Source organism: Prionailurus bengalensis, chromosome C1 (assembly GCF_016509475.1).
Source record: "Prionailurus bengalensis isolate Pbe53 chromosome C1, Fcat_Pben_1.1_paternal_pri, whole genome shotgun sequence".
NCBI lineage: Eukaryota > Metazoa > Chordata > Mammalia > Carnivora > Felidae > Prionailurus > Prionailurus bengalensis.
Genome location: NC_057345.1, coordinates 150,362,015 through 150,389,595, shown reverse-complemented (window position 1 = coordinate 150,389,595; position 27,581 = coordinate 150,362,015). Strand labels below are relative to the sequence as shown.

At 38.5% G+C, this 27,581-nt stretch overlaps 1 protein-coding gene and 1 pseudogene across 1 annotated transcript in view; one reads left to right on the top strand and one right to left on the bottom strand.

The window, feature by feature from the left end:
* ITGB6 (integrin subunit beta 6) overlaps nucleotides 1-11,487 on the top strand; it is a 79,767-nt gene extending 68,280 nt beyond the window's left edge. The window contains exon 16 of the mRNA XM_043576867.1: nucleotides 9,104-11,487. Coding sequence (XP_043432802.1) covers nucleotides 9,104-9,202 — 99 coding nt within the window. The 3' untranslated portion in view covers nucleotides 9,203-11,487. The remainder of the gene's footprint in view (nucleotides 1-9,103) is intronic.
* LOC122481376 lies at nucleotides 2,751-5,122 on the bottom strand (annotated as a pseudogene).
* Nucleotides 11,488-27,581: the final 16,094 nt, after the last annotated feature.

Here is a 27,581-nt window from a genome sequence, read left to right as displayed (position 1 = left end):
ATACTCATTACTTATAATAGGTTACAATGTCAAGTTGAGAAGACCTTTTATTTTTTTAAAATTTTTTTTTCAACGTTTATTTATTTTTGGGACAGAGAGAGACAGAGCATGAACAGGGGAGGGGCAGAGAGAGAGGGAGACACAGAATCGGAAACAGGCTCCAGGCTCTGAGCCATCAGCCCAGAGCCCGACGCGGGGCTCGAACTCACGGACCGCGAGATCGTGACCTGGCTGAAGTCGGACGCTTAACCGACTGCGCCACCCAGGCGCCCCGAGAAGACCTTTTAAATATCATTCAGGTAGTTCTTCTCAATAACAAATTTTAAACAGCTACCTGAAAAATACCTAAAAAGTGTCAACCTTTAAGTACGTATACTCAATAGATATAATTTATGTGTCTCCCCTTCACAGTAGACAAACACAAAACAGGACTCCAATTTTCTGTGTTTCTTTTCCACAGGAGAGATAATTACATTTCTAGAGGGCCATAGAAACAATTTCATGGTTTTAATTTCATCTTTCTATTTCTAATGGTGTGCCAGCTATCTACTAGCAATTATCTTACACTGCTGATTCTAAAAACAGTGATTTCACTGGAGAAAATACAGGCAAACATAATGCTCTTTTGTGTTCATCTGCCCCAATAAGTTGATATTAACATTTTTTTCCCTCTAATTATATAGTGATATCCTCAATTCTTAAAGCAAATGGAATTTCTGTTTTGGATAAATTTATCTTGATAAAGCATGTTTATATATCATGCAATTATTTTGAAGTAATGCTAAGATACAGTGCAGGACAATGGACAACAAAAATATTCAGCTACTTCATCTTCTTATTAAAAATGCCTTTAGGGGCGCCTGGGTGGCGCAGTCGGTTAAGCGTCCGACTTCAGCCAGGTCACGATCTTGCGGTCCGTGAGTTTGAGCCCCGCGTCGGGCTCTGGGCTGATGGTTCAGAGCCTGGAGCCTGTTTCCGATTCTGTGTCTCCCTCTCTCTCTCTGCCCCTCCCCCGTTCATGCTCTGTCTCTCTCTGTCCCAAAAATAAATAAAACGTTGAAAAAAAAATTAAAAAAAAAAGATGGATAAAAAAAAAATGCCTTTAGACACAACAACCATATTCAATGCATGGATCTTGTTTCGATCCCGATCTGAACAGTCTGACTGTAAAAATACATTTCTTGGACACCTGGAAGGAGGACAATATAGACTGGATATTAGAATGATAGCAAGGAATTATGATTAATTTGACTAGGTAAGATAATGGCATGATAACTTTGCTAGAAAATATCCACATTTTGAAGTGAAAGGAAATGAAGATTAGGTTTACTCTGAAATAATTCAGCCAAAAGAGAGAAGGGGATAGTGGGGCATCTGGGTGGCTCTGTTGGTTGAGCGTCTGGCTCTTGATTTCAGCTCAGGTCATGATCTCACAGTTTGTGGAGCGAACTCCCTGTCAGGCTCTGTGCTGACAGCATGGAGCCTGCTTGGGATTCAGTCTCTCTCTCACTCACTCTCTCTCTCAAAATAAATAAATAAACTTAAAAATTTTTTCACATTAAGAGAGAAGGGAATAGTGAAGCAAGCGTGGCAAAATCTTGATCATTGTTGAATCTGGGTGATGAGTCTATAGAGGTTTGTTATACAGCTTTCCTCTTTTGTGTATGTATGAATTATTCATAATTAAATAAAATGCTTTAGGAGAGTAAATTTGGATTTGCAATGAGGATATAATTTATCCGTCCCTAACAAGGTAAAATGTAACCTGCTAGATTAGTCTGGTGACTTAGAACATAGTATTATGAGGCTAAAGTTAAGGGCAGTTAACTTCATCTAATCCCCCAGCCGTGGGTGTTTATAACTCTCATCAACTGTCAAGCAAATGCCTGACAATGGTCAAAAGGACAATCAGACAGGGGTGCCTGGGTGACTTAATCGGTTAAGTGTCCAACTTCGGCTCAGGTCATGATCTCACAGTTTGTGAGTTCGAGCCCTGCCTGTAGGCTCTGTGCTGACAGACTGGAGCCTGCTTTGGATTCTGTGTCTCCCTCTCGCTTTGTCCCTCCCCCACTTGTGCGCGCGCTCTCTCTCTCTCTCAAAAATAAATAAACATTAAAAAAAAATTTTAAAAAGAGCAATCAGGCAAAAGAATATAATTAAGTTGACACAAAAAAACCCAAATAGCCATAGTTGGTTGAACACCACCACCCTGTGAAGTAGTCTAGATAATCCCATTTTGAACGTAAGGAAATGGATGTTCAGAGAAGTTAAGGGACTTCCCAAACTTTTTTTTTTTTTAACTGGAAAAATTACTTTATGAAAGCACTGAGTATATAATTAAATATAGTGCAGCATTAGATACAATTTAATAATAGTCTAATTCCTATTAATAGTCCAAATCCAAAAAAAAAGTTGTTACAGGTGAGGCCATGACATTTCCTAACACTTGATTTTAATACATTGCACTAATTTTCTAAAACAACTCAGAAGAATCAATATTTATAGTAGATGGAGTATTTATGAAAAATCTGGCATCAAGTATATATTTATATATGTGTTACATATATATATGTAGAACCCAGAATTATATGAACTATGAAACAGCCAAACTGGTATGTAAGGTTTAAGACTGGGATTCATAAATGGTTTTCAAAGCATGGGTTTGGGGAAAAAGCAGACATCTTATTTTCAAAACCTGAAGTTTTTCTCAGGACTGAAGTCACAATTGTAACTGCCACAGAAAAGGAAAAAAAGGGAAGTTTTTCTTGCTTTAATTGTTCATCTGCATCAGAAAGTCCAGTATCCCTGAGATAGGAACCACTGCAATAAGAAGGGAGTGAATAGGTTCTCCCAAAGGAAGATTGGTACTTAATTATGCCTATTGCCCTGGTCATCAGGTGTAAACATTGCATTTCCCAACCTAATGCTTTGCAGCACCAAGACTTTTCAGTAATGGTTCATCGTAAACCCAACATTCTCCATCTTCATGAAATAACCTTGTCTCCCACTGAATTTCCTTCTCTTTCCTTTCCTGGGCTTCTGCTCTTCGTCTTTCTCCAAGTCTATGCTTGTCTTCAGTTGCCGCATCAATGTCTCTGATTTTTAAGTTGAAAGTGACATCCTTCCAAAGGCAGTGGGATTCATACTCATTCTGATCTTCTAACTTCCTCACTTTCTTCTTAATTATAGGCAACTTGTTGGTATCTATAAAAACTGCATTTTCCCCTGTTGCATATTTTGCATACATTACACCATTCCGTTCCCCTTCAATTGAGCAAAAAGATTTCCTGTCATTTGGAGAACTACAAAATCTCAGCAGTCATTCTGTGCTTCTTGCCCCACAGAAAGATTTAGTGTGGAAGACGATATTTGCACTATAGCCAGTTTTGGAACAATTGATATTGCATTCTCTACCTAGTTCCACCCAGGGCACTGTGAGGACAGACCTTCCATAACCATTGGGGAATGTAAGAATGTAATGTTCGTCATAATCTAGACATGAGACACAGCCCTGCCCTATGTTGTGCACCCCAATCGACATCCCAAGGAATTTTGATTTGGTCCAGATATGAGCGTTGAATTGTATCTTCTTGTTAAAACGCTCAGCATAAAAAGCTGAAATGGGTGGATGATGGGAAACCTGCTCAGCCATGAATGTCACAGTTTTTGGAAACCCAGGGAACTGGTCCTTCTGAAACTAGCTCTGGGTTCTCTTCAGTATCATTTGGTAATGTCCAGTGACACTGAAAGATTTCACCCAAAATAGGGTTGTATGGCTTTTTGGCAACCAATCCTTTCCTTCCTGCGTGAAAAGCTGAGAGGTACCATTTCACAACCTGAACCATTCGATCTCTGGCATCCTTCTGGTCACTAATGCTCACAAACAGGTCCGGATGTGCAAAAAAGTCTGCATACATTTCTAACAGAGATCTTCTTTCAAGAATAATGTTGGAAGAACTACCTTAGTAAGATCCATTCCAAGCCTAACCTGTGACAAGAGATGCCTGACAACGCTCTTGTGCTCTTCCATGGACCCTGCCTCCCCTTCATCATCTCTATCCTCATGTGAATCAAAGAGGTCAGCATCGCTTGTTCCATTGGACATGGAAGAATTAAGTGACTCTGTGGTATTGGGGCGCTTGCGACTATTTCCTGAGCTGCTGTTTGTCAAGACAGAGGCAGATCCACAGGAATCTATTAAGTGCTTTGGGGATGAGCCACTTTGATGAAATTCATCAGCATCATAGAATTCATCTTTGCTGCTAGAATAAGAGAACTCAGGGACAGTATTTGGAGACAAGTTGACATGGCTTGGAGAAGTCAAACTGCTACTAGGTGGTGAGTGCCCACTGCCTGTACTATTTGGTGTTGGAGTCTAATGATGTCCCAAGGTAGCTAATACAGGTCAAACTGGTAGGGAAGATGGATGCTGCCCTGGCTTACACAACTGAGCAGGTTCTGAAGGTAAGACAGTCTGAGTAGGCATTATTTTGATCACAGGTTCCAAGGGACTAGGTTGATATATTGCATCTACAGGATTAATAGTACTTTTAGCAATCTGCAGCAACACAATGCAGTGTTTAATTGATTTTACCATGCTATTTGTTGTTTCTTCAAGAGTTTCAATTTTCCTTCTCTGTTCATCATCTTTGCAGTTTTGAAGTTTATCATCAAAAAGCTTTAATTGTTCTGTCAAGATTTGTAGGTAAGCATAGGCCTCTGTAAGTTTCTTATCAAAGTCTTGGACACTAGGAACAAATCCTGAATCCAAACCCCCAGAGGGCAGCGGAAAGGAGGCAGGGAGAGAGCGACATTCACACCCACGGCCCGGCCCAGACAGGCAGCAGGGACCCTGGGGACTCAGGGGTGTGGGCCGGCCCCTTTCCCAGACCCTCTGGGTCTACTCACTCCACAAGTGGCCAGCATGAAAGCCATTCACCAAAGCCCCCACCCTCTGTGCCTCCAGGGGGGGAACCAGGGGCTGCTTCCAAGCACCCCTTTTTTTTCTCCCCCAGTCTGTATCCCCCAGAATGCAGTGAAGTCTGTCCACTCCAGACTTCCCAAACTTTTGATCCATGCTGGAGCTGAGATCCTAACTGCAGCCTTCTTCTAAGCACAGCCTTGACCCTCCTAGAAATAATAAGCAGGTGTTCTACAAACAAGCACTTGGGCAATTATGTGATGTGTATCTACTAACCAGCACATTTTAATGTTCTCATACAAAGGCATGAACACTGACAAATGATTAATATCTTTAAAATAACATTTTAATTAACAGTTAATTTCCCCAAAACATGCATTGTGTTCCCTCAGGGTGTAGAACATGACTGAAATTTAAATGCTGATTTTTACTGTTTCTTCATCTAAAATGGAACAAAAATATGCATTAAACAGATAAAATCATAAATGAAAAATATTATTCCCTTGTTAAACTGAGTTTCTTTGAATAACAAATGTTTGATGTTCTTGACTAGATAATAACTGGGTAATAATTATTCACTTGGATGCAAAAGAGGTTTAATTCAAATAATTCAATTCAAATTTCACTAATATATCCTATTGGAAAAAAAAATGTTGCTCAGTGTATCCATTTTGGGGTCCTCAGTTTGATTCCACTTTTAATCTAAAAACTGTTTCTTCTTGAGAACTGATTTTGACTGGTCTTCAAACCCCAGGGGACCTCCAGAGTCAGTAGGGGTGGGTTGGATCTCCTGACCCATAGGCCTCCATTGGACTCTAAAGGTGACAGAGCTCAAGACAAAAAGAGCTCCGTTTCTTGCCTCTTGAAACATTTCATCATAGCCATAAAGAAAGGTTACCTTTTATTATACTTTTAAAAATAACCTCCCCATCCATATTCTTTATGAAAACACAAAGGGAGGATATTTAAATTCATCTTTGATTAGACATTTTTTTCTAGGATGACAAGTCATTAACTAGAGGCAAAAAATGTTCAGTCTGACATTTCTTGCAGTCATGGATTGATTTTGTACTGTGCTAAGCAAATCAGGTCTGCATTTGGCAGTTAGGCAATCATTAAGAGAGCTGTGGGTCATGACAAAGAGCTTTCTTATTACCACTTTTTCAAGCTCCAGAAATATGCCACTGCATTTACAGAATCCACAGCCTAAATTAGCACCCTCAGATTTCAGGGGAAATCAGCCTGGTCACCCCAGATCGTTGTGGGGGAAACCCAACCTTGTCTAAACAGTGAAAGAATTCAGACCCACCTGAAATGGAGACCCAAGGCTGTGGCTTGGCTGGAAACCTGTAGCAGAGTTACCATCTGCATGGCCTAGAGGAGGCAGTACTACACATTGCCATCCTTTTTTCTACCAACAAAACCTCGTTTGAGCTTATTCTCCTGAGTTCTGATCGTCAGCTGAGGGCAGGAAACACAACTGCCTCCCAGCAATATGTACTTGCTCTTTCTACACCTTTCAACTCCCACCTTACCCTCTTACTATGGTGGGGTCTGCTTCAGCCATCATGCCCAGGACCTACAACTAGCTTTGCAAGAGACCCCCTGAATAAAGTTGCTTCAAAATACAGAATGAACACTGTAATCAAAATGAACATTCATCTAAATGTCTACAAAATAACATCATGCATTGAGTTCATTGTAACTTAAGTCACTTTCCTTATGGTGCAATAAATTATACTTAGTGTGGAATGTGGGTGCATTTTAATATGTTTGACATAGCATGGGATGAGGTTCACGAAAGAGTTCCTGGTCCTATGAAGATCTAAGCTGGCCCTGCTCACAGACCTTTACTCTTTCAGAGTATTTTTCCTCTTCCCTAAGCCTTCCTCTTCCTCCAGGACTTGTCATCCCAACCTGTACTTATTTTTGCCATTTTTCCTCTTCGACTGAGTTCTTTATTTTTCTGTAACCAGCTTAAACTTAATAGCTTGTAGTCTTGAAAACTGAATAGAATTCATACATGATTTTTGTTTCCAAATGAGACTCCAACTGCACTTAAGACCATATTAGTGTGTCCTCCACTCTCCAAATTCCAAGTTCTTATGGCAGCAGGACTAAATAACGACAGGAGCATCCTCAGAATCATCCGGGCTGACTTCAGGAATAGAGAAGTATGGTGACCTGGACTTCATTCATCATCCACCATCAGGGAGCCTGTTTCCTATTTGCGCTTATGGCCGAGATAGCATCTCTTTCTGAAGGCACATGAACAAAGGTTACATGTTACTCAGTCAGAGGTCAGGTTACTGGCTCTGGGAGAAGTGGATGCAGGTGTGATTCCTCCTCACAATAAAGACACTGTGGCAAATGCAAGGACAACAAGTGGAAGGCCCAGGAATGTTTTTCAATTTTATTTAGTTCTTCTGAGAACTGAGAGAAATGTCCTGGGAAAGCAAATACAGCTGTTTTTGAAATCTATGTCTAGAACTTGCCACAATCTCTACAATGTATAGGATAAGGAGACCAAAATATAAGATTTAGTAATTTGGAAGGTCATAGGTGATACCTAGACTTCATACACAAGCAGAAGTGGGCTTGGAAATGTTGAATGTGAAAGCTCCAGGGGAAAGTATCTTTCTAACCCTCTCCAAAACTTAAAGAGAAGGAAATTCCAAATATGAAGAAGAGGTAGAGATAAGAACTAATAAGAGGCGGAATTTATTGAGCACTGAATATGTGTCAGGTATACTAAAGTATACTTCATGAATGAGGTAAGCACTTTGGTAATCCCTCCAGTGGACAAGGACACCAAGACTCAGAATTGCTTAACTGAGGTCATGTGGTAGAGCTGGGTTTGAAACCAGGCTGTCTGACATCAAAGCCTGTGTGGTCAACCTTGGAAAGTGGGAGAGAAGAAACTGCAACTTACACAGACATCTTGTGCCTGCCTGGAACGATTCAACCAAAGGAGGGAAATTGGAGGATCAAGCTTGGTATTTCTTTAAACACTTACAGAGCCTGGCCTCTTCTGGTCCTGGTGATGGCATCTAGAAACACATCTACACCCTAAAGAGCACAACTGAATTATCCAGACATTGGCACAAATCCTCTGCACTTCCCCAAAGGCAAAGCCATCTTGCCCAACCTGCCTTGGGACCTGTACTCCGTCATGCGCCCAGTGTCCTACATGCCAGTCCCTGGCGACTCTCTGCTTCACACACTGCTATTCTCTTGGAAGCACATTCTACCTAATTCTTTCACTCTCTAGAGCAGGTTTTCACTGTCCTAGGGATCTTTCCTTGCTTCTCCCAAGCAGCTAGTTGTTTTTCCTGAATTTTTATCTCACGTTAGCGAGATTATCTGTGCCCTTGTGTGATGCCTCTCACCAGCAACACCTCTCTTAAAGGCAGATACTATGTCATTGTCTTTGCATGCTTCTACAAGTGCACTTTTCCCATTTTTTACTTTTTATTTCCTTTTGGGGCCACCTTATGGTTCATTCTATTCGTTCAGTAAATACTGAATGCCTGCTGTTGGCTAGGCACTGTTTTCAACTCTGGTAAAATAGCAGTGAACAAAACAGTCAAAGTCTTGTTTTCTATCCATAAATTAGTGTGTTTCCAAACAGGGTCAGATTTTTATGATACACATATGGCACTGGTTCTGCATATTAAAAAATTAAATGAACAGGAGGCGCGTGGGTGGCTCAGTCGGTTGGGCGGCTGACTTCAGCTCAGGTCATGACCTCACAGTCCGTGAGTTTGAGCCCCACATCGGGCTCTGTGCTGACAGCTTGGAGCCTGGAGCCTGCTTTGGATTCTGTGTCTCCCTCTCGCCTCTCTGCCCCTCCCTCTCTTGTGTGCGTGTGTGCGTGCTCTCTCTCTCTCTCTCTCTCTCTCTCCCTCTCAAAAATAAACATTAAAAAAATTTTTTTAAATGAATAAAAATAAAAAATTAAATGAAGAGGTATAAATTTTAAAATGCTAAAATAATATATGAAATTATATAAGAATATATTGAATCTATGGAATTAATCAAAATTATTCAAATGGCTTCCAAGCTTGAGCCTGACTCTCTTCTTCTCATTTATAATGTACAATGAAATTATTAAAGATATATTAAAACCATGTAATAATATGTACATACTTTCATTTGAACTTTTTTGTTGTTTTTTTTTAGGGAACCAATCCACTGTATAGAGGTTCGACCAGTACCTTCAAAAACGTAACCTATAAACACAGGGAGAAACAAAAGATGGATCTTTCCGCAGATGGATAGAACTACTTCATGCACAGAAAAAGTCTGCTTCACTGATATGAAATGTTAATGCACTATTTAATTTTTCTTTTTTGTTGCTTTAAAATGAGGTTGGTTTAAGATAATAATAGGTCATTTGGAGATCAGTCATTGTCTGTATGAAGGTTAGAGACTGTGTTGGCAGGTTCAAAATAATCAAGAAGAGAAATATCCTTAGCAAAGGGGTGACTTTGGGGATCATTGAGGAATACTAACTCTGTTGCATTAATGCCTCAAAAAATCATCAAAATGACACATGGGGGCCTGATTTGCATTTGAAAAATGTTTGAAATTAGAATCTCATTTGTTGCAGGAATATAGCTACCTGAAGTCTTTGTCTCAGCAAAGTCACAAAGTCCATATGCTCACATTAAATAATCACACTTGCGAATTAATTCTAAACTTTGAGTAAATCTGCCCTTTCCTAAAGGAGGATTCTTTTAAAAAATCTATGAAAAATGAGATGCTGACTTTTACTTCAACTGAGAGGATGCAATTCTTCTAAAGATGCCCCAAATGTAATTAGTGTTAATAATTTCTGTGGATTTGCATGTATCTAAAAGTCAGGTACACAAACAAGTATTTTATTTGTTTTACAAATGAAGAAGAAATCTATAAATTAGAAAGTTACTGGTAAAAACAAAAATAGCTAGTCCATTATTTGGATTATTTTTAATTACCGGAAAATTTTCTACACTCAGGTTCCCTCCTGACCCCAAGTTTTCAAACTCTTACTTCTCCCATATTTTTCAATCCTTTTAATTTCATAGTCACCTAACACCTGGAAATGCCATATGAAAGTTTTAATTTCTTGTTAAAAAACTACTGTAAACGATTAGGTAGTTTATTCAAAAAGAGCTCCAATAATGCAAAAGGGACATGGGTTAAAAATAGAACAAAATTTTAAATGGCTTTAAAGCAAACACATCAAGAGTACAGTCTCTCATGAGTAATAGGCTTTCTATCTATATTTGTTCCCATTTACATAACCTAACTTGCACATTTCAGTTGCATATGGTAAATATACATCTTATATTTACTTTAAAAAGTAAGATTTATGGAGCATCTGGGTGGCTCAGTCGGTTAAGCATCTGACTTTGGCTCAGGTCATGATCTCGCAATCTATGGGTTCAAGCCCTGCGTCAGGCTCTGTGCTGACAGCTCAGAGCCTGGAGCCTGCTTCCGATTCTGTGTCTCCCCCTCGCTGCCCCTCCCCAGGTTGTGCTCTCTCTCTCTCTCTCTCTCTCTCTCTCAAAAATAAATAAACATAAAAAAACAATAAAATAAAAAATAAAAAGTAAGATTTTACTTGCAAAGTAGATGTGGATAATTTGAGTTCCATAGGTTGATTGAAGAGATGGACGTTGTAGAATAGTATTTCCTATTAGTACTGCTTCACAAAGCATTGTCCTCTTTTTTGATGTTCATAAGGAAACTAAGCCTCAGAGAGTGAGTAAAAGAACTGGTCCAGAATCTAGATCTTCCACTCCAAGATATTTTTTCTCTCCACAGTATGAGACAGACCCTTTTGCCCGTGAAATGATGGAAAGATTTTGTTAGTTAAGTGATCACTATCATTTGTTTGAAAATGTACCGAGACTAAAATAACATTTAAATGACTGGAGTACTGGAGTAGCGGTGAGGTCTTGTACTTTTGTGCAGTGTTTATTACCTTTGAGTAAATTGTAATGTGGAAACTTTTACTAGGTGAATAGTTCATTCTGTAATAGAAACTTCAAATGTATCCACGGAATTGGCACAGGTAATGTATGATAAGTTTCTTCAATTCACATTTGATCACTTGGATTTCTGGTTTCTAAGTAACTCAGGTTAATCAGACACTTGGGGAATACACAGCTATACTCAAAGAATTACTAAACAATCACCTTGGACACCTGAAGGACAGATGTACCCGCTCTGTTCCTGACTGAAGCCCAGGGTCTGGGGAAAACCTACAGCAACAAGGAAGTTGCAATAGTGATGACCCAACAGTAGTATTCACCTCTACCCGTGATATTTGTGTATAATTATAGGAATGGGACTGTAGAAAATATGAGTTTTCTTTGTGTGTATATTGGGGAAGGTAGAGAAGAATCTGCTATTTCTCTAAATACTGTTTTGACCCAAGGCTGGACCTTAAAAGGTCAAAACATTAACAGTAGTACTTCTGTTCACTGAAGAGTTATATTACATGAAGATAAATGGTTTTTTGTAAGTTGTTGTATTGTATTTTGTGTTGACATAAATAAACGTGGTAATTTAAACAACGAACCTTAGATGGATGATAATTCCTTTTATTTACTTGACACAAAACACTCTTCTTGGATTTCTGGATCCCTGTGTGACCTGCTCTGACCACCTTGCTGATCTCATTCTGGGGCCAAGGAGAAGAGCTGAGAGAGGCAGTCACCGATGGCAAGAGACAGCAAGGAATGGGCTGCAGTTTGCTGCATGGTTACGATATCCACATCATAAGGTTTTTTAAAAAAAGAGTCTTGGATATTACCCTACATTTTGTAAAATCAGGATTAGTGTTATGGGCTGAGTTGTGGTCCCTCTCCTAAAATTTGTGTACTGAAGTCCTAACCCCCCGGTACTTCAGAATATAACTGTATTAGGAGATAAGGTCTTTAAAAAGGTAATTAAGGTAAAGTGAGGTCATTAGATTGGGTCCTAGGCCAATATGATTGGTGTCCTTATAAGAAGAGGAGATTAGGACACAGATGCACACAAAGGCACAACCATGTGATGACACAGGGAGAAGAAGTCCATCCACAAACCAAAGAGAAAGGCCTTGAAGGCAACCAACCCTGCCAACACTTTGCTCCGGGCCTTCTGGCCTCCCGAATTGTGAGAAAATGCATCTCTGTTGTTTGAGCCCTCCACTCCTGGTACTTTGTTATGGCAACCCTAGCAAACCAGTACAGTCAGATGGTGCCGCTTTTCTGGGCATCCATTTGCTGGATTCCATGGGGCCATGCTCATTTTCCAAAGTTAAGCAGAGAGAAACCAATGCTTACAAACAGACCCAGCTTAGAAAAAGTCCTATTCTTGGGCTCTTTCCTCATAGAAGGGCAGAGAAATTCAAGTCAAAAGTACTTATACTCGGAACCTGTTCACATTTTAGATAGCACTGAGGAAGTCCTTTTTCTCCTCAGTTTTTCCAGCTGTAACATGGTGGTAATGCCTGTTTTCTTCCAACACCTACAAGATAGTGGATGCTCAATAAATTCATTCAGTCAGTATTATTTTTTTAATGTATATTTATTTTGACATAGAGAGTGGGGGAAGGGCAAAAAGAGGGGAGAGAGAGAGAGAGAGAGAGAGAGAGAGAGAGAGAGAAAGAGAGAATCCCAAGCAGGTTCTACACTGTCAGTGCAGAGCCTGATGGAGGGCTTAAACTCATGAATCATGAGATCATGACCTGAACTGAAATCAAGAGTTGGAAGCTTAACCGACTAAGCCACCCAAATGTCCCCATTTAGTCATTATTATTGAGTGCTTAATATATGCTAGATGTTTTTTTCTTTTTAAATTTTTTTTGACATTTTCCTTATGATTACAGATACAGAAATGAACAAAATAAGCAGTTCCTGTGCTCTCTAGTAAGGGAGAAGATAGTAAACAAATGAATGTACAATATCAGGGTATGCACATCCCAGATGCACATGTCCCCACCTGTCTCCAAGGTCTAAGCTAAGTGTCACTTCAGCATCAGCTCACACATTTCCCTTAAAAGTAAAACCCATCTTGCACCTAACTCCCCAGTCCAGAGAGGTTGCTGAATCTAGGTAGTAAAGAAAACAGAAGTTTTAAAAGAAAAATCTAAGGCTAAGTTGCTCTGTAAGGCACAGTAAGGCACTGAGCCAGGGAGGGGAGAGAAAAGAAACTAAAAGTTTACCTGTCTGGGCTGGAGGGAGAGCCAGGAAAGATTGGGAAGTTTGGGAAGAGGGAAGAGAAAGTTTCTGGAGCAGCAACTGGGTCTGGGCAGTGTTGAGAATAAGATATATGGGGTTGCAGGTGGTTGGCTGTTCATTTTAAATGTACTCATTCTTGTGAGCCTACTGTTGCCCTGACTAAGGCAACCTGTGGGGCTTCCCAGTGGGAAGACCCAGCTCTGTGGGGGTGTCAGCTGCGAGTCCAAATGTGGATTTAATCTGGTTCAGGTTTCTCCTTTAAGATTCTTTAACATCAGTAACAACCATGCCCTGAAAGCTTCTGTGAACCCTCCCAAATGGCAAAGGGCAGCCCCCAAAGCAAACCAGCGTCTTCTGATTTGCTCTCTCCTTCACCTCTCCACACCCAGTCCTTCAAGTACTCCCAGTATTAGAGAAGCAAACCTGCCAATAACATTCTTTGACTCTAGGAGAAGGCTGACCTCTCAAAAGAGTAAATGTATTTAAATGTTAGGGATTCAAAACAATTTTGTGTCATCTTCATTTTACAAATATCTAAATGGGGAAAACATTCCCTATTCAGAGGAATTGAATGACATGTGATAAATAGAAATTCTCCCTTCTGTTAAATGTCATCATACTGCAACGGACTCAAGTAAACGCAACTAAAAAGCATGGCTATTTAAGTTCAGGACTTCACAGTGGCTCTTTTAATAGGTCAGTTGGGTCTGAATACTCTGGTACTAAGTGAGAGAAGTTCTTGATGATGCTTCTGCAGCCAGGAGGGTGAGCAGCAGCCAAATAGTCCCACAGCTTGGGCCAAGGCCTTAATTCTCTGGTTTGTGGACCACAGTGGGGTTATATGCTATCTCCCTGTGCCTTGGAGACATCCAAATGTGAATCAGAACTTCACCTTCTGTTCTCTTGTATTTGGTTGCACAACCAGCAAAGAGAGAGCAGCTCAAGCATCCCAGGAGTTTCTCATCTTGTAACCCTGTCTCAGAGGTAGACCCTGGGCACTACCAGTCACTTCCAGAGACTGGGCTCCAGAAAGCACAGATTTGACCCAAACACACTCTTTGGTGTCATTATCAACTTCAAGACTTCAGAAATCCCATGGAAATTCAAATTCAGTTTGAAATTTCAATCTGATCTTTGTAATATGTAGGTATGTGTTTTATGAGGAAACTTACTGCTCAAATAGTTTTGTTTTTTCAGCCTGAAATGTATTTACATTCATGGTCCTTGCATAGCAGCCAATCTTGTTTCAGGTCAACATCTAAAGATGGTACATCATGAAACTCCCTTATTTGTCAATAACTGATTGGGGAAAAAGTCACTAGGTTAATTTTTTCATCCAGTTGGCTTTGCTATACCTAATACAGGGGTGTGTGTGTGTATTAAAAAGCAACTTCCTATTAAATAATTTTTATTTGTGTGTGTGTGTATATACACACACACACATATAGTACATACATAAATACAAACACACGTATTTCTTTCTTATTTTAATAGATATATCTACTAGATTTATTTGTATATATTACTTATTGTTTATATCTATTGCTATTTAAGATGTATCTATTGTTTCCAATTTTAATAGAGGTGTCTTATTATCATGAAATAGTTTGCACTGTTAATAAAAATAAGTAACCCCTACTGTTCAAGGACTTTATATATGCTAACTTATTCAGAGCTCACAACCACCCAATGGGATGGTATTATTAGTTTCTCCTATTTTATAAATGAGGAAACTGAGGCACAGGATCAGAAGTAGCATAAACACTGCAGTGACATCATGAAAATTTAAATTAAGCTGTTACATGTATTTTATAGAGTGTTAGTGTATTGAATGTCTATCACATTGATTTCAAGAAATGTTTCATATTTTTGAAACTTTTTAATTAAGAAGATGGAATTGGAGAAGAGAAAGATAAATAAGATTTAAAATGCTGAGCATAATAAAATATATGAATCTGTCATAGAGGCAGAAAAGAAAATGTAAAATGTTTTTCTCTGGGGCTTTTTTGATCATGTTCACTCATTGTTTGATTTAATCACATCTATTCATTTTAAGAGATAACTAATTCATGCTTTAATAGAATTCTATGATTCATTCAAAAATCTGAAAATGACTTCAGTTCCAGATGGACACAAGAAAGCACACATTATCATTTTTATCCTTTCTTAGCACACAAAGCCACCATTTAATATCCCAGGCTTAGATTTAGGCACCAACAGGATGTGAATATTTGTGTCTTAACTTTACCTGCTGAGAAGTTCATAGGGAAGAGATAACAATCTGATAGATACTCCTGTCTTCAACCTGGTTCTGTGTTGTAAATTTAGTACATATATTCCCTGTATTTTCTAGGGTTCTTGTGAGAATTAAATGAAATAACATATTAAAATTTTGACATATTTGCTTAATAAATGTTCAGTAAATGGTAGTTGTTTTTCATTAACTGAGTTCTGCCATCCAATAACTGCCCACTTAGTAAAAGAGCAGAGTATCCAAGGTTGGGGTCTAGATATGACTGGAAAACTAAAGACAAATTTCAAGGAAGAATCATGAAGTTATGAAGAAGAATAACAAAGAAAGTCCTCTGATATCATGAGTTAGAATAAGAATAACCCAGAATAAGGGTCAAATCATAAGAGGAGAATGCTATTTCTGGGTATATGTGGTAACAGCTTCTTAGCCCTTAAAAGAATTCTATAGAAACTGAAGTCTAAACCTGTTAAACTTTTGGGGCCCAGGCCATTCTATTGTGGTGCTGTGAAAGAGTGGAACACAGAAGAGAGGAGCTGCTTGCAAATGGCAAAGAAATATGGGCTCTGAAGGCAGAGCCTAAGGCTCTCGAGTAGAGGTGAGTGACAGCAACTGAGCAGGTACCTGCCAGGGCTGTAGGTTGAGCAGAAGCCTAGAAATAGGCAGCAGCAGGGAACTTAGTGGGTGACAGGAGCCTCAGGTGGGGCCTGGAGGCAGATGCTCCGCTCAGGCAGTGGAATGTGAAGTGTTCTGGGCCAAGGCATGGTTCCACGGAAACACCAGGTTGCCATAGGGTATGTAAGGTGCCCCCTAAAGATTCCCAGATACCAGACATGTGTTTAAACCTCCGAAAGGGTTCTTTAAGTCTTCCAGGTACCATAGTGAAGAATATAGCCAACAAAATTTAGGTCTAAATGTTAAAAAGACTTACTCATACCTTCTGGGTGCTAACATTTCACAAGTGTTAAGTGTTAACACTCAAAGGATAGACATATTTGATAAGGATGTAGATGAAAGAAAAGCCACTTGAAGCAACATTTCTCAAATTAACATTTGTGGCCCTTAGAGGACATTACTCAGTTCTAAGAATAATTTCACAATAATGTATCTTAGTCCTTTCCCTAACCCATCCTCCCAGAGGGATAGCCCACAAAAACAAATCACAGGCTTTTCTTAGAAATAGGAAAGTGGTGAGAAAACTGGGGGAAGGAGTGGAAGAATAATGTAGGTCATGAGGACCTCCAGGCAAAATTAACAATATTAATGGAAATAAGGCCACAACTATTTATGGCAAACAACAAACACACAAGTGACAGATTTCAGATTTTGTTTTTAAGAAACTTGAGCTAACAAGCTAAGACCAGCTCAGATTTGGGCCCAGCCTTTTTTGAAAATAATTGCTCTTACTAACAAGCAGGAATTTGCCTGAATAGAAATTGCAAGTCAAAACATAGGAAGATCTAGTAAAAAGAGATGCACAGGTTTTCTGCATCTCACATAGGTTAGTCACACAATCCCTCAGGGAATACAATTAAAGTCAAAGGACTAGGGAAAATCCAGGAGGATTTTCATCAAATGGGAAGGAGTAGTATGGTGTACAAAGTATGGCCATGCCACCTGGGTGATCCAGTTTAACCATGGCATACCTTTAGTCAGCCCATAGACAGGAAGCGTGCCATCCCCAGAGTTGAAAATTAAATAGCTCTGAAAATGAAACTAGTAAAAATCAGCACAAATAGAGATGATTAACCTCTTGTAAAAAATAATCCAAGAGACTATCATGAAATAAATGATTCAGGAAGATGTGAATATCTACAAATAGAAGTGAGACAACTAGAATAGGGCTGGCATGTGATTTCTGTAAAAAAGCCATAAGATGATATTTGATGGTATTTTCTACTGTATGGTGTGAGGAAAGACAGTGTTAATGGAAACAACGATCATCATGGAGTCTAGGAACAGAAAGGTGAAGGAAAGACCCAGTCACTGTTTTTCTTATATTGCCTAAAATGAATAGGAAGCTTCGAACACAGGTGTGCCCTGCCCTGGAAATGGATAGCTGCTGGAGTGCAGAGATTGCTAACCAAGATTCTCAGTGAGAATGCCTAGTCAAATATCTTTTCTGTGCATTTGGATTAACACCTTATATCCCATTGTTAGAATCATTTATAATGTAAGAGTGTGGGTCTGAAGCATTCTTCTCAACTAAAACACAGACATTTTAGCCCAGAGACTTCAGTAACATGCTTCTAAGATTTTGTATCTAATTTGGCTACTCAGATTTGATTTGTTTTTTAAGTTTACTTTTTGGTTCTGAAATGTGGTCTAGCTAAATATGTAATGTATTTATGTACTAACAGTACACACACACACACAAACACACACACCACAAACACTCCTTGGGAAAAACCAAGCAGAGTCATGAGCTATTGAAAAAAGTGTTACAGTAAAAATTTCCAGAGTTCCTTATGCTTCTTCCCTTTCCTCATCAAAAGCAAGTTTGGAGATAAAATGCAGATGTGATTAAAAAAAATCCCTAAAAAATGAATAGGAGATTTCTGCTTCCAAAAAAGATGAAATAATAGGAACCAAATTTGTTCCCCCACCTGTAACAACAACACAAACAAACAAAATACATAGAACAATAGTTTTCAAGACACTGGACATCAGGCATTAAAGGACAGTCATCCCTGAGACACAGAAAACAAAAAGGTGAGTCCTACATAGTCCCAGCTTATCTAATTGACAGTTGTAGAACATTCTACCCAACAATGGCAAAAGCAATTATCTTTTCAAGGACATACGAAATATTTAGCAAAACAGGCCATGCTCCAGGCCAATAAAACAAATCCCTATGCATTTAGAAAACCTCAAGTCATACAGAGTATATTCTTTGACCATAATGGAATTTTATTAGAAATCAATAGCAAAAAGATATCTGGTCAATTTCCAAATATTTGGAAACTAAATAACACACTTCTAAGTAACCCATAGGTCAAAGAAGAACTCAAAATGAAAATCAGAAAACATTTAAAACTGAATAAAAGCACAATACATCAGAATATGAGAGATGCCACTAAAGCAGTACATAGGGGTAAATTTGTAGCAATAAATGTCTATGTTAGAAAACAAGAAAAGTCACAAATCAATGACCTCAGCTTCTACTTTAAGACACCAGAAAAAGAAGAGAAAAAAAAAACCTCCAAGTAAATAGAAGAAATAAATAATAAAGATCAAAGTAGAAATCAATGATAAAGAATACAGAAAAACAAAAGAGAAGATCAATGACACCCAAATTTTCTTTAAGGTAAATACAATAGGTAAACCTTTAGCCAGACTGACCAGCAAAAGAAAAATAGAAAACACAAGTTATCAATATCAGGAATGAGACAGGTGACATTACTATAGAGTCTACAGATATTACATAGATAAATAAGGGAATATTATGAACAACTTTATGCCTATAAGTTTGAAAACCTATATGAAATGGACGAATTCCTGGAAAGACAAAAGAAATTGTTCAAAAAAATAGGTAATCTGAATTTTCCTATATCTGCAAAAGAAACTGAAGCATAGTGAAAAACCTTCCCACAAAGAAAACCCCAGGCCCAGATCGCTTCAGAGATAACTTCTATCAAATGCTTAATGAAGAAATAATACCTACAAATTCTACATAAACTCTTGCAGAAAAGTGAAAAAGGCATACTTCCCAATGCAATGTTTGAGGCCAGCATTAAGCTAACAAAACAAAAGACATTACAAGAAAACTAAAGACCAAAATCCCTCATGAAAACATAGATGGCAAATTTTTTAAACAAAACATTAGCAAATCAAATCCAATGCATAAAAGGAAAATACATCATAGCTAAATGGGGTTTATCCCAGTAATGCAGATTTCATTTAATATACAAAAATCAATGAAGTTATCCACCACATAAACAAACTACAAAGAAAATCATGATCACCTCATAAATGCAGAAAAAATGTTTGACTAAATGCAACACCCCTTTCTGATAAAACCTTTCATCAAATTGAAAATAGAAGAGATCCTCCTTAAGCTGATAAAAGACACCTACAAAACCCCTATAGTTAACATGAAACTTAATGGTAAAAGACTGAATGCTTTCCACTCATAACATTTCTATTAAACATATACTTTTGGTGTATGTCTTTATTCACAAATGACATCATTATCTATGCAGAAAAATCTATGAAATGTATGAAAAGTTAGTAGAGCCAATAAATGAGCTTAGCAAGGTTGCAGGATACAAGATCAATATACAAAACCAATTGTAATTTTATATACTGGCAAAAAACAATTACAGATTGAAAAATAATTTTAAATGCTATTTACAACAGCATCAAAAATATGAAACATTTAGGGATGAATCTGATGAAAGATGTAAAAGAACTTTACATTAAAAGCTATAAAACATTGCTGAGAAAAATTAAAGATCTAAATAAATGAATATTGATTGTTCATGAGTCATAAGACTCTGTGTTATTATGATGTCTATTCTCCCCAAATTGACTTATAGATTCAATGCAATCTCAGTTAAAATCCCAGCAGGATTTTTGGAGAAGTTAAAAATCTATTTTCAAAATTCAAACAAGAATGCAAAGTGTCGAGAGTACTCAAAATAACTTTGAAAAAGAAGGACAAAATTGGAAGGTTAAAATACCTGATTTCAATACTTATAACACTACCATAATTAACACAGTGTGGAGGTACTGGTGTAGATATAAACAAATAATTAAATGGAACAAAAGAGAAAGTCTACAAATAGACATAATGTAGAAAACTCATTTTTGACCAAGGTGCAAAGGCAATTTAGTGGAGAAAGGATAATCTGTTCAATAAATGTGCTGGAAAAATTGATTATTCACACATTAAAAAAATGAACCTCCCAGTTTAAACAAATATTAACTCAAAATGAACCACAGACCTAAAAGTAAAATCTTAAAATATGAAGCATTTAGAAGAAAACATAGACTATCATTGTAACCCTGAGTTAGGGAAAGATTTCTAGATTTCAAAAGCATAATCCATAAAAGAACAAATTGATAAAGTAGACTTCACCAAAATCTAAAACTTCTGCTCTTAAAAGACAGTATTAACACAATGAAAAAATAAGCTACAGACTGGGAGAGTAAATTTGCAAATTATATATCTGATAAGAAATTTGTATACAGAATATATAAAGAACTCTCAAAACTCAGTAATAATAGAACAGTTTTAATTTTTAAAAATGTTTAAAAAGTTTATTTTTTTAAGAGACAGAGAGAGAGAGAGTGTGCGCACAAGTGGGAGATGGGCAGAGAGCAGACAGAATCCAAAGCAGGCTCCACACCATCAGCACAGAGCCTGATGTAGGTCTTGAACTTATGAACTATGAGATCATGACCTGAACCGAGATCAATAGTCAGATGCTCAACCAACTGAGCCACCCAGGTGCCCCAAAACAGTCAATTGTTTTAAATGAACAAAAGATTTAAACAGATACTTCACCAAAGAAGATATATGGATATCAGACAAGTATATGACGATTTTCAATACCATTAGTCATTAGAGAAAAGTAAATTTATTTATTTTTCTTTTTTTGGTGAAGTATAATTGATGAAATTATATCTATTTTAAGTACACAAAATGATGTTTTTATATACATATATATTGTGAAATGACTTGCATAATCAAATTAATTCACACAGCCAACACCTTATAGTTGCATTTTTTTTCTTTTCTTTTTTTTCCTTTGATAAAAATACTTAAGATCTACTCTTAGGAAATTTCAAGTATATAATATATATACTTATTAATTATAGCCACCATGCTGTATGAAAAATGCACATTTAAACCACAATAGAATACCACTATACACTATTAGAATGACTAAAGTTTAGGGGCGCCTGGGTGGCGCAGCTGGTTAAGCGTCCGACTTCAGCCAGGTCACGATCTTGAGGTCCGGGAGTTCGAGCCCCGCGTCAGGCTCTGGGCTGATGGCTCAGAGCCTGGAGCCTGTTTCCGATTCTGTATCTCCCTCTCTCTCTGCCCCTCCCCCGTTCATGCTCTGTCTCTCTCTGTCCCAAAAAATAAATAAACGTTGAAAAAAAAAATTTAAAAAAAAAAAAAAAAAAAGAATGACTAAAGTTTAAAAGACTGACCCCACCAAGTGTTGGCCAATATATTAGTTTCCTAGGGCTCCCAGAACAAAGTACCATAAAGTAGGTGGCTTGAACAACAGTAATTTAATGTCTCACAGTTCTGAAAACTAAGAGTCCAAAATCAGTGTCAGAAGGGTTGATTGGCTCCTTCTGAGGGCTGAAAGGGAGAATCTCTTCCATGCTTCTCTCCTGAGTTGTGGTGATTTGCTGGCAATCTTTGGCATTCTTTGGCTTATAGATGTATCACTTCAGTCTCTGTCCTCTTTTTCATATGTTTTCCCTGTCTGTGTGTCTGTCTCTGTGTCCCAATGTCCACTTTTCATAAAGGTACCAGTCATGATAACCTCATCTTAATTTGATTGTCTGCAAATACCTTATTTCCAAATAAGGTCACATTCACAAGTACTGAGGGTTAGAACTTTGAGATCTTTGGGGGATCTTTGAGGGAGAGAATTCAATTCCAACCATAATGAGATCTGGAGGAACTGAAATTCTCACATATGACTGGTGGGAATGTCAAGTGGTACAACCACTTTAGAAAACAATTTGGTAGTTTCTTTAAAAGTGAAACATATAACTACAATATCATCCAGTTATTCTACTTAGAGATATTTACCCAAGAAAAATGAAAAGATTTGCCCACACAGGGATTTGTACACAAATGTTCATAGCAATTTTATTTACAATAGCATAAAATTGGAAACAACCCAAACTCCATCAACAGGTAAATGGATAAACAGATTATCGTATAGCTATGCAATGGAAAATTACTCAGCATTTTTTAAAATGAACTGTTAATGCATGCAACCACACGGCAGTATTTCAAAATAATTATTCTGAGTGAAAGAAGCCAGACAAGAAAAGAGCATACATTATACAATTTCATTTATATAAATGCTGGGAATTTCAAACTAATCTATAATGACAGAAAGCAGAGCAGTAGCTGATTGGGGTCTGGGATGAGGAAGGATGGCAAAGAAGGTTTACCAAGGAACACAGTGAAATTTGTAGGGATTATAGATATGTTTACTACCTTGATTATAACAACGGTTTCATGGATATACAGATATGTCAAAAATTCTCAAATTGCACATTTTAAATTTATGCAGTTTATTGTTTTTCAATTTTATTTCAATGAAAGTACAGCAAAGGTCTTTTATAATTTTATAACTGGGGTATTCACTAGGAATGTATTTAAAATGTTATTTAACCCATCAGTCTTAGTTAGGTTTCTGGCCTTGTATTAATAAATTGCTCTTTTCAAGTAACAGAATGCCAATACACCCATTATGCAAGAATAAAACTATATGTTGATTTATAAATAAATGCAGGAAAAAATTAAGGTATATCATGGATTCCTGGTCATTTAACCATCCATATCTTTCCTGGTTACAAAAATCCATACATTTAACAACACTATGATTCCTGTTTCAAGCTAGAAAAGTAGTTAAGCTATGGAAAAGTCAAGTAGCATGCTTTGGATGACTCCTAGAAGAACTAGCAAGATCAGATTTTCCAATTTCCTAGTGTTCTATTCACTGAGCTTTTCAGGCTTTCTTCTTTGAAAGTTGCACTAAAGTCTAATATTTAAGCAATTAAACCTAAAAAGGGTAGGTGAAGACCTTTGTCAACAAGTTTATTTTCATAGCCCCGTGACTATATCCTGTCTAATCCCAATGATCTTGTCTTTTCTACCCTGAGGTTTAGCATTTTAAATTGGCTTAGAAATAAAATTTGACGATCTCCAACCCTACGCGTGTACATGATAGGGCAAGTATGAACATACCAGAGACTTCTTTGTCCCTGATCCATTAGGATCATTTTCCCCACCTCAGAATGCCTGCTGTGGCTATACTTCCGGAGGCCCTGTTGTGCCTGGCACTTGGCTCACATTCTCATAAAAATCCTGTAAGGTAGGTTTTTATTGTTCCACATTTAGAGACGAAACTCAGCAAGATTATGTAATTTGACCAAAGTAACACAACCAAGAAATAATGGAAGAAGGATTTTTAACCCATCAGTTCCACCCTGCTCTCTAGCTCCCTCCTTCTCCCCTTACCTACTCCTTCAGGATGAGAACACACTCACAGACTCTGCCTGGATTTATCTGGGGAGTCTTTGGATAAAATTAAAAGGTGCAGCAACCCTCTTTTTGTTATTACCTTTGTTTAAAAGGAGCATTGGTGATGACAAAAACTATCTTATATACATTTCAGAATATCTAAATTGCCAGAAAATGATTGATAGATGTTAAATAAACATTGATCACTCGCCAGCCTTTCTGCCAAAGTTCTAGGAAAGTTATAGCCCACAGGGTGACAACCAGAGCTTCAAGGCTTTGAGAAAGTCCTTCAGTAGTTCTGGTTCCCAAATGGGAGCTCCTAGGGTCAGGAAGTAAAATTCCCCATTCTCACATGACAGCCAGGCCATATCTGCTAAAGCTTCCTCATGCCTTGCTCCACCCTTCCTTTGATTACAATTGGAAATTTTACCTTAAAAACCAGCCTCTTCTCCCCCAGCTGAGAAGTTTATTATAGATTTTGCTTCCTTTTTGTATCCCAAACGTTACCTCCTGCCCTCCTCCATTCAGAACCCAACAGCAGTTTAGAACATAAACCCAGAAGTTCTCTACCCTAGCTGCACAATACAAAAACTTGGGAACTTAAAAACAAACAAACAAACAAACAAACAAACAAAATAGATGTTGTGGTCCCACCGCAGACCACTTGTATCAGAATCTCTGGGGATGGGGCCTGCATATTGGTTTTTAAAAACTCTAGGGGCACCTGGGTGGCTCAGTTGGTTAAGTATCGTACTTTGGCTCAGGTCATGATCTCCCAGTTCGTGAGTTCAAGCCCCGCTTCAGGCTCTGTGCTGACAGCTCAGAGCCTGGAGCCTACTTCGGATTCTGTCTCCCTTTCTCTCTGCCCCTCCCCTGCTCGTGCTCTGTCTCTCTATCTCTCAAAAATAAATTTAAAATGTTAACAATTTTAAAACAACAACAACTCTCTAGGTGGCCCTGACCACCATGAGAGCTGAGCACTCCTGGACAAGCTAGGTTGCAGAAAACATGTGCTGCTCGTGAACATTCTTTCTAGAGGGTTCTCCTCCTGTTTCTACAAATGTACATCCCTTTGCCTGCTTTCTCTGCACATCCTCTCCAAGGTTACATGCTGGAGGCAGAAGGAAAGCATGAGCATGCAGAAACCAGGCTATGCACTGATAGGGCAGATTTCAGACACCCTGTGCAGACCCCATGGAGACAGACACTCAGTGGAAACTTCCACACGAGTGGAACTTCCTTTCTGGCTAAATACCACACACTGGGAAAGCCGTTAATTGAATTAAATTGATACAAATTGTTGCCTGGACTAAGGTGAAAAACTAGTTCATTAACTCACTCCTGAAATTGGCCCTTAGCCCAGTGAATTTTCACTTATTTTCCCCCCTTAGTACTCCAGCCACTGCGCATGTTATTAGTTAAAATACCATGCTGCTGCTAAATCACAACATAAAGTGATATTTTGGACACATCCAGAAGACTTTAATAAATAACTCGGGGAAAGCTGCTAAAAATATATATTAAATAAGGTTAGAAAACTTCTGCCTTATATAAACCGATATTCCCTTTCATCCACAGTATGGTTTCCTCTTAATGAGATAGGGTCTCACATGAAGTTAATGAGTAGCTCAGGGTAGGGCTTTAACAATAAGTCACTTAAACTCTCTCAGTGTCCTCATCTGTATATAATGACCATAATAATGGCTACCTTGTGATGTAACTGTTGTGGGTATTATCTAATAATTGTAGTTACATTTTATGAGGATTCATTACTTGCTAGATTATGGGTGCTTTCCACATATTAGGTTATGGAGTGGACACTCTTATGACCTTATTTTACAGAAAAGACACAGAGGCTGGGTGAGGCACAATGACTTGGCATAGTCACAGAGCAGATTTCCACACAGGCAATGTGACCTCTCAACTACGACACCCCAAGCAAAACCTGGCACGTAGAAAACACGCCAGAAAGGACAGCTACTAAGAAGAAAGAAGGACAAGAATATGGCTCTTCTCTCCACCCAGCAAGAAACTGAATTAATACTCATTCTTGGCCCAAAAATATCTTTTATTCGTTTCGAGTAACAGTAATTAATAATAAAAATGACTTTGCTGGGTACTCTGTGACAGTCATTGTTCTAAGCACTTTTCAGGTATTAACTCATTTAATCTCTTGATAAGTCAATGATATGGTACTCTTTTTATGCCAATTGTGCAGATGAGGTCACTAGGCACGTAGAGTTCATCAAAGCCAGAATCCGAAACTAACAGTCTAGCCCCAGAATTGCTCCTGCATACCTCTGCTTGCCCATCATGAAGCCGAGTCCTGTGTGACCCCACCAGCATCATCAACCTTTCTCTTGCCAATGTCTTCAACTCCCTTGTATTTAACATCCTAATTGAGTAGCATCACTCTAGATGAAGCCCAGGGCCCACCTTCTCTCTGCATGTACCTAGGCTACTGAGCATTGTTACAAAAATACATGGTCCGCTATAAATTCATGGTCCTTGGCCACATCTAGGTCCTTGGCGATGCCCCGATTTCCAGATATCTTTCCACACCAGCTCTCTCTGTGGACACCAGAACTACCCCCACCTCCTTTCTCTGACTTGAGCTCTCTCCTCATTCTCACAGATGAATTCCCCTACTACACCACGGAGAAACTAGAACCTAGCAGATGAGAGAACTCTCTACCCTCAGCTTTCAGACTTCAGACTTAACCTGTGTCTACAACTTAACCTGTGTCTACAACCAATTTCCGCTATGATGGGAGGCATTGCCTTACTTTCTAAAGTGAATCCTTTTACTTTTTGTTCTGGAAACTTCTGCCTTCTCAGGGACCTCACTGTTTTTCCAACAGTAGGTATCTTTGACTTCTCCCTCTCTACTGGATCCCTCCCACTAGCATTCAGACATGCTCAAGTCTCTCACCTAAAAACCAACATAATAATAACAACAATAACAACCGCATTTGCCCTCATCACCAAGCATGTATCCATAGTCCATGCAGTTATCTCTCCTTCACCCAACAACCACAAACTGCTTGAAAGAATTGTCTATACTTGGTGTCTCTGTTCCTAGGGATCCCCAAACCACTAATGTGTCTTCTAGCTTCAACCACTAGAAGCACTCTCCCCAGGGTCATAACTTACCTCCTTATATGTAAATCAGGTGGACTTTTCTGTCCTTGCATCCTCTGACCTATCCAGAGCACATGAAGCTGTTGATGGTTCTCTCAGTGAAATACTCCTCCCCAGCTTCTAGACACCTAAGTCCTTCTCAGTCTGCTTCTGTAGCTGATCCTTAAATTAAATGTTCTTGTTCCCTGTGATTCTTTTCTGGCATCTCCACTTCTATCCCAATCTCCAACAATCATATCTATGCCCATGGCTTTAATTATCAACCACAGATAACCTCTAAATCTATGTTCCCATCCTATTCCTGACTTTAATACACATATTTGCAACTGCCCCCTGGACATTTCCACCTGGATTTCCCATAAGCCTCTCAACATATTGCAAATTGAAATCCTACTCCTTCCCCAAATTGGTTTCTCACTGGATTGAGCCAGCAGATTGGTCATGCCAGAATTGGGACATCATTCTTGATAATTCCTCTTTCTCCCCAGTACACCTGGTCTCTATGATTCTTCCTCTTAAACATCTTGCAACATGTGTTCACTTCTCTCAATCTTCCACTATCTCCTTTCTAGTCCAGACAAGAGCCATCTCTTTATCCAGACTCCTGCAGCAGCCTCCTCATCCTTATAAAGCACACTCATGTCCAATCCATTCTCCATTCTATAGCAGGGATGTTCTCTCCAAAATATAACACGTGAATCTGGTCACAGTGAAACCCCTTAATAGCTTCCTGTTGGCTTTAGCATAAAGGTTTTTAACATGACTTTGGACCTAGCCCCAGCTTTCCTATTTAGCCCCAATGCTTCCAGAACCTCCCATCTCCATACC